This window comes from Lactuca virosa, chromosome 5 (genome assembly GCF_052849685.1).
Source record: "Lactuca virosa cultivar CGN04683 chromosome 5, Lactuca_virosa_CGN04683_v6, whole genome shotgun sequence".
Lineage (NCBI taxonomy): Eukaryota > Viridiplantae > Streptophyta > Magnoliopsida > Asterales > Asteraceae > Lactuca > Lactuca virosa.
The window spans coordinates 445,842,935-445,859,233 of record NC_136430.1 but is presented as its reverse complement, the minus strand read 5'-3'; the positions used below and the strand labels follow the sequence as shown (position 1 = coordinate 445,859,233).

General features: G+C 35.1%; 1 protein-coding gene and 1 pseudogene across 2 annotated transcripts; one reads left to right on the top strand and one right to left on the bottom strand.

Annotated features, from left to right (window-relative positions):
• Positions 1-6,661: 6,661 nt before the first annotated feature.
• On the top strand, positions 6,662-8,708 carry LOC145114199 (Sterile alpha motif (SAM) domain-containing protein). The gene is made up of 6 exons (XM_079050190.1): positions 6,662-6,936; positions 7,492-7,556; positions 7,643-7,905; positions 8,106-8,177; positions 8,275-8,337; positions 8,484-8,708. The coding sequence occupies exons 1-6, from the start codon at positions 6,830-6,832 to the stop codon at positions 8,526-8,528; spliced, it is 615 nt and encodes a 204-aa protein (XP_078906316.1). The 5' UTR covers positions 6,662-6,829; the 3' UTR covers positions 8,529-8,708.
• Positions 8,709-13,661: 4,953 nt separating this feature from the next.
• Positions 13,662-15,851, bottom strand: LOC145115787 (oleoyl-acyl carrier protein thioesterase, chloroplastic-like; annotated as a pseudogene). Its single transcript, XR_013711707.1, has 7 exons — positions 15,351-15,851; positions 14,830-14,963; positions 14,627-14,740; positions 14,423-14,518; positions 14,256-14,343; positions 14,084-14,152; positions 13,662-13,998 (listed from the first exon to the last, which is right to left on the bottom strand). The product of XR_013711707.1 is annotated as an oleoyl-acyl carrier protein thioesterase, chloroplastic-like (transcript).
• Between the last annotated feature and the right edge of the window lie 448 nt (positions 15,852-16,299).

The window sequence follows — 16,299 nt, the reverse complement described above, 5'->3', positions numbered from 1 at the left end:
TAATGTCTGGTATGACGAGTTCGCCACGAAATCTCGTATATCACTCCTCAGTATGCTCAGATATCAGCTCACACGTGCCTGCTCAGTAGACACGTGCTCAGGGCAAAACAACGCCCTCTCATGGAACATCCTCATGATCTCGGTCACAGTTTCTGTCTTCTGCTTGAGAGACAGAAACTCCTGGGCTAACCGTTCCCTTTCCACCTGGGGATTACTCATCTCGGAACAACTGTGTAAACCTCTCCCATGTCACTGCAGTATGATCTGCAGGAGTAAAGCTGGCAGTCACAAACTTTCACCATTCCTTCGCTCCCAAGCAAAGCTGGTTCAATACGAACCGAACCCTCAGGTGTTCTGGGCATGAACACGTATAGAAACACCCCTCGATGTCGGAGATCCATCTCATAACAGCAATCTGGTCTTGAGTCCCATCAAACTCTGGTGGCTTCGTGTTGCTGAAACCCCGAAACAACAACGAGTCACCCCCTGTTGCCTCAAAGCAGCTAGGGCTGCGGTGGCTGCGGCAGCAACAGCCTCAGTAACATCAATATATCGTTCATCAAAGGTCTCAATCAACGTGGTCTTAATAGACCTGAACATCTCTGGTATGGCCTCTCTGATAGCTGCAACCACCTCATCATGAATGATCCTGCAGATCTCCTCGTCACTGGTACCACTGCTACCGGGGTTGTGGCGTGTACCCACCATAATGTCTCTGAAATACAACATGAAAAATCGTTAGAGACTCGCTTGAGCATACTCACACTTAATTTCTCGTCCCTACATACTCCTTAGTACCCTAAGGATTCTTACTTGGGTCGCATAAAAATCCGGTGCTTTCAGTAGTACGAGCCCTACCTTCCACACCAACCTGTAGTCACCCCAAGTCCTCCTCCTAGGATCCTAATTAAAAGTACTCTATCTCTCACGAATAACAAACTACCTCATCAGTAGGCTCCTCTTATGCTCATCTAGGTACCTTTTCTAGATTATCCATTGTCTCAAACTCTTTCTAAGAGATTCCTGCTAGATACTCCTACTCAACATATACTTAGGGCAAATAACAGATAGCAACATCTCCTAGGCTAAGGCATCACAAATCAGGCAACTCTAGCCCTAAAATATGAAATACCTAGCCTATCCCCTAGCATGCATCCCTAACATCTCATAATATAAACAAATAAGAGTATTTTAGGAAATCACCGTTCGGGCTCTGGCTGATTGTACACACTGCTACATCTCATTTTTCTCTTAAAACTCTTTACTCGTTTTAGAAAAAATCATTTTTCCTTGAATTTTTTTTTCTCAAATCCTCAGTTTGAGTTCAGACATACCCGAAGGTACATCCGAATCCCTCAAACAAAGGCTCTGATACCAACTTGTAACACCGTAAATTTTCAAACAAAATTTTCATTTTAAAACCACATAATTCTCATAACACATTTCACAAAACCCCAAAGTGTCAAATTATCAAAAACACAAATCCATAATTGTTTGAATACAAATCCAGGATCCTCAAAACATAAATCCATCTTGTGTGTACAATCAAGCCGACGCCTTCCCGTGATCCTGAGAAGTACCTGAAACACATATCACATAACACGGTAAGCACGAAGCTTAGTGAGTTCCCTAAAATCCCACACATATCTTATTAGCCTCCCATGGCTATATCTCGATAAAGACCCTCCGGTCGATGTGTCTCAGTGGAGACCCTCCGGTCCCACAACTCGGGTTGGACCCTCCGGCCCTAACTCAATGAAACTCAGAATAATATACAACATAAATCACAAAGACATAATGCAAAATATCACAATACTCAATAATAGCATACAAGACCCTCCTATCACACGAAGTTACCACTCATGGTAAGTATAGTGAGAAGACTCACCTTGTAAGTAAGCAAGTAAACCTCGTACCCCTCGAACGGTCTAATCTCCGCCTACATGTCATAATCATCTCTAATTAACACTTATAACCACTATTCTTAATACATTAAGCTAGCTCCTCTCCTTATCTCCCAGAATGTGCAAAATACCATTTTACCCCTCCATGGTCTCCATAATCCAAGCCTTGACCAACCCTAAAAGTCAACAAAAGTCAACACTCGAGTCAACAGTCCCTGTTGACCCAACTCGTCGAGTGCATCTATGTGACCCGTCGAGTCCCCTTGTTCCTCAGAAGTGTCGTAAATGTTCATCTTAACTCGTCGAGTTGTCTCATCAACTTGCCGAGTCACACGTGTCCAGACTCGTTGGGGAAAACCCTAGCCGACTCGTCGAGTCTGCTTACCGACTCGTCGAGTCTCTTCAGTCTCTTTTCTCATTCAGACGATTCTGGAAAGAAATGGTGTCTTATACTCTGGATCTAGCCTTCCAAGGCTCACTTATCACGTAAAGCTGCAAGCTTTACGTTCATGCATGACATTTATGGCTCAAAATGCCAAAACAAGCTCCATAAGAGGTCTCATGCATGGAAACTTGTCCAAAGCTTGATAAAGCTTGGATCTTTGGGCTCATGGGACCTCAATATGTCCAGATCTGGAGTCTCAACTTCATGACAAGCTCATAACACTCTAGATCTTAAAGAAGGATGGGGAAAAAGGTCTTAAACTCCCTAAAACGAGATCTAACTAATCAATGAGCAAGATGGTGATTTTTTTACCTTCAAACAGTAGCTAAGAATGAGTGAACACCAGATCCAAAAGCTCCTTCTCGTCCAAGGTCTCTTGCTCTTCAATTCTCCTCCAAGAATGCACTAAAACCCACAAAATTAGCCTCTCTTTCCCTCACACAAGGTCACAACTCGATTAGGGTTTCTCACAGTGTAGTAGGGCGACAAGGGTGGTGGAAATGAGGGCTTAAGGTCCTTTAAATAGGACACAAACCCGGAAAATTAGGGTTTCCTCACACAACTCCTACTCGTCGAGTCGGGGTCCTCCGACTCGTCGAGTAGACTCTAAAGTCACGCGGCCAATTACTCCTCTACTTGGCGAGTTGGGGCATCCAACTCGTCGAGTTGCTCTGCCAAAATGAATGAAATTGATTAAATAATATACTTGAGACTCGGGATGTTGCAATGACGTATTAATTATATCATATGATTTAATAACCAATATCTAATATCTTGAAATATTATTTTCATAAATAATAGTAATTGCATAATTAATTACAATAGTTGAGTTTATTTGTTAATAATTAAATTACTAATAAATATTCAATAAGTGACTACTACTAATGGTGTGACCGACAAATATCATTCTAAAATGCTTCTTGGGCATATAGATCCAACACATTTGACATAGTTCACACCTATACTGGTGGATACAACACACAAACAACTTCATTTTTGTCTATTGAATCCATAAACTCTTTAATATTGCTAGACATGGTAATCAATACCTATAACATACGCCTAACAATTTCCCATTGAATTTTATTGACATCAGAGTTCGACAATAGGATCTAAATAATATGCAAGCTATATTGCAATTGTTTAAATTGTGAAATGGAGTCCAACATAGTGTTATCAACAATATTGTATTACTATGCATAGAGTTTAACAACTATATGAAGAAAATATTATTCTAACACAACCATTAAACCAATTTGGACAAGTTTTCGGATTGGGTTCATCACTTCGAACATTGTATTTTAAGTAAATAATGCACAACTTTTATGATGACCGTGACCGATATATCCTAACTACTACAAACACATACAAAATGCTCATTTTAATGTAAAAAAGAATCCATTTTAGACAAGATATTAGAGTTTCGAACTATGGTTTTCATTTTAGACATCGTCTTCTTGGGTTTTAACTAATTTTTTGGTAACTTGTAGTTTGTGGACATTAAAATTAGACTAAATTACATAAATGATCCATGTGGTCATGAAGAGGTTGCATTCCTAATCCGTGAATTGTTTTTAATGATTGAGCCCATATGTATAAGATTTGTTACGATAACAGTCCATGTGGTTGACTAGCCACATGTAAAGTTACTAAAATACCGTTTTTAATTCTTTTTATGTTTTATCTAATTTATGTTTCATTAAAAAAGTGATCATATTATATCAGTTGCCTTTCACCGTCCCCTCCACCTTATCCTTCATATGATCTAGTGTTTATACACATTCTTGGCCCTTTCATCTGTTTTCCTTTGCCCAACCTTCTCATTTTCTTAGGTTTCATAAACAAAGAAACCCATATACCAAAGCCTCATTGATGCCCATCCAGTAATTGCCATGAATTGTGATCAAGAAAAGCATCAAATAACATTGATATTCTTATATTTGATTTTCTAAAGTTCGATAAATAGAAACACAAGATGACTTTCAGATAAGTAATTATTCCCCATGGTGTTCACTCTTTGTTTACAAACATACACACATGACACACGACACACATATTTGTAAAACAAATATGGAATAATGAATGGGGGTTAGGGAAGAAAATAGACAAATAAGATGATTGAAGATAAAACATACAAAAAATCATTTACATCCGATTAGTACGTAACTCAAACAACCCCCTCTTATTATTCCTCATCAATACATATATGCTTTATGTGTGTTTAGAAACACACTCATATCCGGTTGAAACAATTAAACCTAAAAATTAGTACCCTTTATACATATCATTTTTCTGGCTTTAGAACCGCAGTGGGGAGGCTTGTGGAGATTGGCACCCAAATAAAGTTGGGGATACAATAAGTTAGTGGAGATCTATTCAATGTACAATTGGTTGACAACCCAAATTTTATGGATGATCGTGATTATTATGTATACCCAAACCTTAAATTTTTTGTGGAAGATCTTTATATTTTTGATGAGGTTGAGGAGGTCGATGGTGATGGCGGCAAAAAAGATTCATAACCATAAAATTGTTCGTGAGTTTTAAGAGAGTGGAGGAGAACTAAAGAGGGATATATGCAATTTTTGCTGTTAATGGAAGAAAAGGGGGGGGGGGGGGGGGGGGGGGGGGGCATTAAAATGTTAACCAATAGGGACTATGTGAGGGGGTGGAGTGGTGGACCGAGAATAGTCAATTTAATTTTTGAATTGATTTAGATAAATAATTATAATAAAAGTGAAAAGAGGGTATATTATTATGTACCCGAGTAATAAAATCTTGGTTATTTTTTATAAATTTGGAAAATTATGTTGTTATTTTTATGAGCATCCATATTATATGACTTATAAATTATTATTTTTACCCCTACGATGAGAGTATAGTGGTTGAGGTGCGTAATTACACACAATATCTTTAGGGTTCAAACCCTAACACGCCCAACATATCGCTAATGTTCTACGATTGACCTTCCATGTGAGTCTGGAATAGATTGATGTGTGGGCCACTCAGTAGTACGATTTACCATTTAAGTTGCATTTTTGTGATTATTCATGTTTTATTAGCGAAAAATTATCCCAATCGACAGTTTGATTTTTTGACAGATAAAACGAAAACACAAATGTGTGGATCTAACATATGTTTCCCGTTTAGTGGGGTTAAGGAGTGACTATTTTACTGTAGCACAAACTACATTGAAAACTACTTCACGCAAAGTGACAAATAATGAAGAAAGTGTCGACCAACATGTTTGGCGTTCTTTCACATCAAAGAGTGGTCAACATCGAAGAAGATATTTCAATCCATCTTGATATCCATTTTAAAGATCCTCACCCAGCTTTTGACGCACAACCGACCTCTTCTTACGATGTTCACATCTCGGCTCCTGTTGAGCGAGGATGATTATATTAGGTAGTTACTCTAGTTCTTACGTTAGTTTTACGTTTGTTTATGCTATTTTGTTTTAGGCTGTCCCTTAACATTAGCTAGTATTTCAGGTACCTTTTGACACTTGTCATTTTTATTTTATTTTTTAAAATCTTGTGAAGGGGTTCTTCTTTTTCCCAAAAAACAAAAAAAAAAAAAATAGTGAAAATGCTATATGGAAAAGCAACACGTGTAGATACTGTGGAACTCTTCAACAGAGTCTAACGGTTAATAAATCGTAATGTTATGATTCTAAAATTCATAAATATAATTAGACAACTTGTCCATTTATGTGTCACCTCCATGTAAAAGAATCTAAGTTAATATCTTGAAAAACGTTTCAAATCACATTCACTAGATTTGATATATACAAAGCAAAATCAAACCATTGAACTGATTTTTTTATTCGGTTTTACCTAAAAAACAACGTAACCGATTCCAAATAATATATAAAGTGAATTATTATTCGACTAGATTATGAAACCCAGAAGGCTTGAAAGAATGACCTAGCCACCCCTCTCGTCAACAACCTCGCTATGAAATACTACACCATCCGTCAATGTTTGCTATACAGCTCGTTAGGAGGAGCTCGTTACGGGTGTAACGAGAGAGAGAGAAAGAAGGTGGGTCTTCAAAGGCTTTGATCGGTGGATTTTTTTTTTTTTTTTTTCAAAATAAAACCCATTCAAAATAATACATCTTTTGGATGTTATCATTCCCTACTTTTTGATGTCCTAAGTTGCTCAAAAAAAATCCTACATGGTTTCAAAAATTGTTATGTTGCTGCCCTCCGCCTAATAAAGGAAAAAAAAGAAAGAAAAGGGGCGACCCGATTAGCTACGAAGTCCGAATATAATAAATGCCTACCCGATTGTGGTTTCTTTTCTATTCGATTTTCTCCCCGATTCACCTCTCCCTCTCGCTTCCCCCAATTTTCGACCTGTGTTCGGGCTTCTTTCCAATCTACTGAAAACAACACATTCGCAAGGGGGCTTTAGGGTTAGGGTTTTATCATAAATTGTTCTCCTAGATACGATTCCGTGTAATTGTATCGAGAATGTATGCTGATCGGGTAGAGACTGCGTCAAGGAGTTCTATTAAAGACCGTCTTAATGGCGGAGCCCTAGAAAATCCCGGGCGCCGTAGGCAAGTCACTGGCAAGAGGTTCGTTTTTTTCACTCTCTCTAATTCTCGCTCCTCATGTAAACACATACGCGTTTTTGCTGATATACTGGTTACAGGTCATGTGTTTTTGCTTGATTTTTTCTTTTGGTTGATTGTTAATTTGAAAAATTGGTAGAGCGATACTGCTTAATTGAAGATACTTTGGTTTTATTACAGTTTAAGATCATAGTTGAGCATAGGTTAGTTGTAGTAAGTTGAAGGACCTGGCTAGTTGCTAGATTTGCTGTAATACCATCAAAAAGAAATTACATAGATTTCAAAGTAAAGTATCAGAGAAATAAACTTCTGAAAGACCCCTATCAGCTGCCAGAACAGACCAAGATTTGATATTCACCTGTCTGATAATCTGTGTTACTACTTACTAGGGTCATGGTTGGAATGTTAATTGTTGGGGGCATGTATCAATTTTGGACATAGATTGAAAGAAGCAGAAGAATGTTACACTTGTCTTGTTTGTATAGAGCTTTGGTATCTTATAGGGAGATTATGAGGAAAAAGTTTATTTTACCTGAACCAGTGACTTTCTTGCTGCAGGCAGAGGCAAGATGATGACAAATGGCAGCATGATCTTTACGAACAACCTGATCCACAAGTATCAAGTATGAATCTGATTGCTCTTTCTTGGTTCCATAATGATATGCTAACTTTTACAGATTTACTCATATATGTTTTATGGCATTCATAGATCGTAGTGTTGGTGCTCTTGACCTTCGTTTGAAGCTCCAGAAAAAGAGTAATCAAAGAGCAACTCTTGGTGCAAAGGGTTCTTTGTCAGGTGGTGTAAGAGATCTGCGTGAAAAGTTATCTGGTGTAAGTTATTCACAGCCTGCAGCAAAGCCAAAACCAGTACCAGAGACCACTAGTAAACCTGCTAGGAGAAGTGTTGTAGCTGATGCCAATGTAACAGAGACTAAAAAAGTTTCTACTAATGCATCTAAGAGAAAAAAGGTATATATATATATATATATTGACTACTAAACTTCTTATGTTTGTATTAAGAAAGTTTTTTACTTCTCTTAAAGGTTTCTCACCTATCATCATCTATTTTGATAAATCTTATGTGTTCTTTGATTGTTTTTAATATAGTAATGCTGGTTTTTAACTTGTATTTTTGATTTTTACTTCTTAGTGTTATGTGTCTTGTGCAGACTGAAACAGTGGATAGCTTCTTGCAGGCATTGGGTCTTGAAAAGTATTCTATTACATTTCAAGCAGAGGAAGTATGGAATCATTATATTAAATAATAATCTTTTCTTGTATATTGTGGTTTTCACTTTTTAGAACTTGTAAGGAGGTGACATATGTTGTGTATTTCAGGTTGATATGACAGCTCTTCTACACATGACTGATGAAGATCTAAAGGCTATGGGAATACCAATGGTATGTTCACATTCTAATAACTATTTAATGGTGGGGTAAAAAATTTATAGATTTTGTCTCATGGACATAAGTCCTGTTCATGCCAAACACAGTATAATCTCTTGTGTCATATAATGTTTGTGTAACAAATGGTTGAATTTATGTAGGGTCCAAGAAAGAAGATCCTCTTGGCATTGGAATCTAAAGCATGAGCTATGTTTGTGACATCCAAACAAAATCAAGGAGTCTATTTGTAACTTTTTCATGGGTTAATTTTATTTTTCTTTTGTTATTGATTGTATTAATGAAGTAGACGCAAGAGAGGATTTGATAGGATTAGATTGTGTAATGACTTTGATGCTTTACCATATAAAGTTCTATTATATCTCCAATTAGTAAACCATATAGTTAAATTACAACAATTAAGTAAGGGTAAGACTTTCTAAAGTAAAAAAATAAAAAGTAAAAATAAAGTATGTTGCCATTTCTTAACACAAAACAACGTCAACGTTATGTTTCTTATCTATGCATTTACCCCGTAACATATTATCACAAATCAAATTAAATGCCTTGAAAATTAAATAAATTACATGAATGATCTTATGGTTTGGGGTAATTTGTGTGTTTGGTCTCTAATTATTATTATTTTTAACTCGAACAATCCCTATAGCATGATTTTGTTGTGTCTTTGATCCTTTTCAAGCATAAAAAAACTATTTTGCTATCAGTTTCTTGATTTTGTTATTCCCCATTCATTATTCTTGATTTCTTAACATTATTTTTGTTAGTATGGTCGGATGAAGGTAGCTTGGGACGAACTAGAATTGTTACAACACTTGAAGCAAGTCAACCTATGGTTAATTGAACCCTTGACAATGTTATTATTGAAATCTTTGGATTTTTTTTTTCCTAGTGGGGTTGGTTATTTTTTTGTGATGAGAGATATTTGCAGATGACAGTGACATGAGGAAGGCAAGGAAAATAATACATTGTTTTACTAACTCCAAAAAATAAATGAAAAATAATATGAGTTTATAATAATTTTAATAAATCATAAATAATAACAAATAGTTTACTTTTTTTTTGAAGAAATCATTAAGGGCAAAATATTTTTTAGGTTTGATAAGCACGAAAGTCGCAACAAAAACATACTATAATGGCTTTGTGAGTTAAAAAACATAGTAAGAAACCAAACATACAAATTACCTTAAACTATAAGAACTGTAATTTTTTTTCTTTAATTTTACATCTCCGATTCATTGTTCCCTCCAACCTTTTTTTAAGATATCAAAAGTTTTTTTCATTGTTGAACATTTGTTAACAATATAATAAAGCTGCTTTATTTAAAAATAATCGTAAATTTTGATCGAAACAGACAAACCTATTAAAATTTAAAAATATTGTCCATCAGAATAATCATGGCAAGAGCGAACTCACTAATCTACGTCAGACTGATTGTTCGCATCGGATCTCAGGTTCTCTATTGCACTCCCTAAATAGGGTTCTTTTCACATTTCCCTCACGGTACTTGTACATGTTTTTTTTTCGGTGTTCATATTTTAATGAACTTTATTAAATAAAAACCTATTAACTTAAAGTTTTTTCTTGAGCATTTTTAGAAGCTTTTTATGTTATTTTTAAGTTTTACTAATTACCTTCGTCTTGATGAAATGTTTTATAAAACTCCCGTCTAGTTTGTTATATTATTTTGAACACATGTAACATTAAAAAAAATAAAATAATATTTAGCAATAACATTAGATAAAATTAAAATATTGCAATTCACTAAATTACAATAAGAAATCATTAAAATGAAACAAATTCGAAATAATAATAATAATAAAGCTTTGAGGGTCGAATATAATTAGAGGAGTAAAGTGAAACATTATTATGAATAAAAGATGTTAATTGTAAAAAATACAAAACTCAATAAAACTTCACTTCTCTAATAATTAAAAACACTTTATGAGTTTGATTTCAAGTAATTGATCTCTCAAAACCCTTCCAGTGGAGATGCGATGCTATGGTATGTTTCGGCAAGTTTTGAGATCTTTTAACTTTTAATAAAAAACTAAATATTTGATTTTTTTTTTTTTTACAAAGTTTCCTATATATATGTCTAATTCAAACGCATGTCCTAATCAATATATCAAGAACCCCAAATACGCATATTAAAGGTTTGTTAATTTGGATGTACGTATACGTGTTGGAAATTAATATTATTACTTGATTATTATGACTGCAAGTTGTATGATTATCTAGTTGTTTAGAATTCAAACAACTATAACAAAATTATTCATTTTCATCTTATTTTAATCTATTAATTCATTAAATTACCAGAAATTTACATTAAAAGGGATCATAATTAGTTAATTACAGCTTGATAATTAAGTGTCCTCTGAGTTCTCTCCACAAATTTTGTTTCTTCTAAAACGATACAAATTGTACTCTTAGACAATCTTTATCAAGTGCGATCATCTATCTACAAGATACAAAAATGGTGACATTTCACTGCATGGGATTCCAGTAATTTGCATGTTTTCATGGCGTAGAGACTTGGTTTAATTATCCTTTATGAGTTGTTCTAATCAAAGTAAAATTTTGATTCAGATATCCATTTGCTTCTTAGTTAGTGTCTATAATTGGCAAACTGGAAGATTACTTCAACCACATACTCTCACAATTTGCAGTATAAATCAAGAACGCTTCACACCCTAAATTTCCATGCAAAGTAATGGGGAGAGTTCATCAATCGTTGCTTTTGCTTGTTACCTTTCTCATAGCTTTCTCGGCCTTAATCGAGGGTCAAAAAACATCATTAGGGAAGTTTGATTTACAAAAGGGTCAACCGGAATCTGAGGGTATCAAAGGTCGATATGTCAATAATCCTTTCAATTCCGTTTACTATCCTGATTCCGGAGTTGGATTCCCGGACAAGGGTAGTTCTAAAGATGGGTGGACGAGGGTAATCGGCGAGGAACCCGCTCTTTTTCTGCTGCACTTCTTACCAGGCTTAGGATTCCCGTTTCCATTCCCATTCCCAGGTTTGGGATTTCCATTCCCAGGGTTGGCATTCCCGTTCCCAGGCTTGGGAGCCCCGTTTCCGTTTCCGTTTCCGTTGGGAGGTTATCCGCCGGGGGCTGGGTTTGGGTTTCCCGGCGGCGGTCCTGGTGGTTTTGGGTTTCCCGGCGGCGGTCCTGGTAAAGGTTTGGGCGGTGGTGGGGGATTTGGGTTTCCCGGCGGCGGTCCTGGTAAAGGTTTGGGCGGTCGTGGGGGGTTTGGGTTTCCCAGCGGCGGTCCTGATGGTTTTCTGGGTAAACAGGAGGCAGAGGGCAAAGATGAGTTCAGAAGAAATCCGTCTCCATGATTTACTGTTTTTTCTCGAAGTTATAAAGTCGTATGAAATAATGTCATCTACTATATATAAAATATTTATTATTTATCGTGTTCCATAAGAGTTTGTTTGGTTTAATTTAGTCTCTCGTAAGATTTGCATTGAATCAGGTTTGATTGTTGTGTATTGATATAATGACATTAATAAACAGAGGTATTAGGCTTCTTCTGATAATGTACACAAAGTTTTCTAGTTGAATTTTATTTGTTGATGTTATGCTTTCAAATACTACATTCTTTATATCATTGTTTTTTTGATGTATAAAGGATTCAAACAAAGTGGTAGATCCATAAAAAGTTATAATTAGAGTAAATGCTAATTGAAAATGTACTAATCCGGAGATGTGAAAACTTTTTTAATACATAATAGACCTAGAAATTCTCATTTTTTAACTACATTTCATATATATATATATATATATATATAAAATGTATGAGGTGGGGTCCACACTCCGCTTTGGGGTAATGTGGATCCTTCAAGTCATACATAATGATCTAAAATAGCATCTGATATGGCGAAATCAAGAAAAGAATATGCAATGTATCCTGACGACAACCAAAAAAAAAACCTTAGACAATATGTATTTTTTGAGTTGTGAATTGGAAAGTTATTTTAGTGGTTTCTTTTTGCATTTAGAATTCATAGGAATTAGAGTTATCATAAATATGGCCGTTCAACATTAAGTTTTTAGGTTTTGTTAAAGCTTCATAAAGAATTTAAAAAAAGTACATAAAAAAAAATGTTCTTATTGTTCTTTGTGGCTTATCACTCATTGTCACTCCGTTATGCGTCTTCCATCATTCTAATCATTCAGTTGGAAATGAAATACAAGAAATGTTATGAATTGAGTGCATTCTTTTCACGATGGTCATTTTTTCCAATCCTTATAATGGAATGGAAGAAAAATCGCAATATAACTCATCTATATTTATATAATTTTTTACTGATACAAATTTCTTTTAAAATATTCATGATTTAAATTTAAACTTAAACTTAAACTTAAAACTTTATTTTCTACGAATAACCACAAATACCTTAATATTATGATAATCTATTAGGGTAAGTTTTAATAAGCTTTTCTAATGCACTTAACTTCCGTAGTTTTGTAAATATTACATTCTATAACTACAATAAAGTTATTATTTATAAGTATACAACATATTTACATATAATATAAAAAATTCATATAGAATTTCATTGAATTCCCACATGCCAACAAAATTAAATCACATGATGTAATGCAATCACTCATTCAATTACCTAAAACATTCCATTAACATGATCATTACATTCGTTCATCCAACCAAACATATTCTAAGATTTTCGATACATTACATTAATAAAAGTATTCGTGCCATGAGGAACCAAGACTTTTGAATAAGGGGTGATTGAAAGTGACTGATTTTAGATCAACAATGAATATTTAAAATGGGCTGTGGGTTTTAGGTATAATGGGTTTTAGCTATTATGAATTTGTAGTCCAATTAAAATATATGGATTTGGCTCAACACCTACTTGTCCCCCTTCAAAGTAAATCAAAGGGATAAAATGAAATGTTATTAAAGAGAAAATGTTCAAACCTTTAAACTATATTGACCATCCAATATATATTGAATGGTCAATAAAATGAACAAAAAAGCCATACACTCCAATAAATATATTGAATGGTCAATAAAAATGAACAAAAAAACCATGCACTCCGATAATGTTTAGTTATTTTGACCATTTAACTAAATACTAATAAGCTATAAAAAAAACCCATTCGAGATGCTCTAACAATAAAAATCAAACTCTAGGATAATCTGATTTACTTTATGTTGGCCGTGACAATAGTTGGTGACTTTGTGAACCTTTTTATAGTAATAAAAGTTACTTTAGGTAAACTATTGATATGGTCTACATGCAAAACATAGGAAAATGAAAAAAAAACACATTTTAAGCTTTATTCATCCGAAAATCTAATCCGTTACACAAATAGAAAACCAAAAGACAACAACATGACAAAGCGGAAAGACACTAAAATGCAATTACAAACGAACCGAGTCTTTATCTTTTGACTGGTTTTTTTCTCCATTCGGTGCGACCCCGGTTAAGCTCAAGACCATCACCAGATGATCTTAAAAAATGCAAAAATTGGGTCAATGTTGTCCAGAAGATGCGGATCCATTGGTTCCTTCAAGTTCTGAACTTGTAAGGGAATCAACAATATCATCATGTTGGCATTCACGCCTATAGTCTAAGGTTATAGTTTGTAGTTCATGAGTGTCGATCACTTCTTGTGGGATACTCTGTCAAAAAGACCAAAATGTATATATGAATTAAGCACTTATTCTATACAACCATATCTTTTTGACTTAATAGCTACATACTAACCTCCAAAACCCACCCAATGTAGGTAACATTGTTAACATGCTTGTTCATATCCAGATCGGCTCTTCTTGGATTTATATATGTATATATCATAAGGATTGTTATATGCTTAATAGTTTTTATTAACAAGAAAATACTAAACAAAGCTTATATTTGGAATAAACTATGGTTTTACCACAAGTCCTAGCGTTGAATATTCAGCAGGGTCTTTTAGTTTTGCTATCTTCTTCAGGCTGCTATTGTTCTCTTCTAGAAATGCTAATCTGGAAGCCATAACACAATCAAATCAATGAAACAAGGTAAAATAACAATTAAATAATTGAATTATGATTCAGTTCATACCTAGGTGTCTTGGGACAAAATATTAAATACTCATCTCTAACATCATCATTTACTTTCTGAAGTCTTCTAGTATCCTCATTCATCATCATCCACTTGCTGCATTTTATATGGAAATGATCAATTGTTGCACCATTTTGTGAAGTCCACAATAAACAGAGACAATCTTGGACCTTAAAAGGAGAGATAAAATAAACTAAACCACACCTTGTAGCCCTTCCAATGACCTCACCATTAGAATGGTCTTTTATAATCCAATCACGTCTAGTACCAATTCTTCCTTCACTTTGACACCAAGTCTCAATTTCAACCACATCACTCCTATCATATAAAACATGGTTTTTTTAAAAGAAAATCAATAAGCTATGTCAATTGTGAAAGATATGAAACAATCAAGAAATTAATGTTACCATGCAGGGTATCTGTAGATTTCAATGTGCATTCGTGAAGTCACCCAAATGAGATGCAACTTTCTCATAGTGGTTGTAGTGGCAAATCCATCTGTTGAAAACCCCACACTCTAAGCATGATTACCTCCAACCTCCTACAATATGTTCAAACTTCAAACTTTACAAGGCTGTTAAAACACCATAGACACACACCTCAAAGCTTCAAGTGTAGTAAATACTATATCCACCAAGAACAGAGGAAACAAGAGTCTCTTTGAGCATTACATGTATAGAGTGCAAGATATTGAGATTTCAAATTGATAATCTGTTTTATGAAATACTGTAGCATGCATTGATAAATCAATCAAACATATGATCCAAATTCGACATCTACATCATTGTCACAGTCTAAAAAAAGATGCCGATCTTCGTAAATTCCTTAAAAGAGACACATGTATTGACCAATTCACCAAATTCTGCCCAAAATCCAACAGTTTGAACTTTGAACGCCAAAAAGATAGGTAAAAGAATGAAATTTTAACCTGCAAGAGATTGGCAATTGTTTCGACAGTAGCAGTTTTGTTAATCTCGACTTCATAACACCTAATGATGAACCTCTCCTTATACGATAATCCATCTTCCGTCAAGCTTCCCATCCAGAGCTTGTCCGCCAGGCTCTTTTCCTCCTCTGCTTCGTTCAAACCGACAACAACGGTGGTCGGTTGTTCTTCGGTCTTCACAACCATTACCGGTGCAACCCTCCGGGACGATGAATTGCATAAGAAGCCGGTGTTTCTTCTTCGAATTGAAAAGAAATCGATGGATCGGGGATGAGTTACGACACGGGTGTTTTCTTTAAAGACGCCATTGTTAGTCGCCGTCGCCGCAACGACAGTCTGAACAACTTTCAGCAACATACTTGTCGCCTCCGCGGTCGCCGGAACACCTGTTGGTTGGCTAGATATGTTCTGCGGACGATATGATTTATGTAGTGTGGCTTCGATGGGACCGAGGCAGATGTTGCTTAGACGACAGTGACACTGGAGTTGCAGTTATTCACGTTTATGCCATGAACTGCTTGGTGTGCACCGCATATCTTTGTTTACACAATCTTGCCAAAGGATTTTCGGTATACTTAATGTTTAAAGTTAATTTTTTTTAATAATAACTAGGGAAGAATCCCGTGTTGCGGGGTTGGTTACCGTATATCATATTGGTTACTTTGGTTTCAAAAAGGGCTGATGTGTTTATCACTTTATTTGATAATTTGTAGCATGTTTTCAAATATAATTTTCATGTGTTCAAACCAATATTAGTGGCTAATGCTTCCGGAAATGACAACGAAAAATAAATTGAAGTTAATATTCTACAACAATCTTGCAAACCTTAAAAACGAATTACCATGTTGAATTTATACACACATGAGCAACCCACTAAGCAAGTTTTCAAGTAAAAGTTGTATCATGGATAACTGGTGGTTGTCAAGACCAA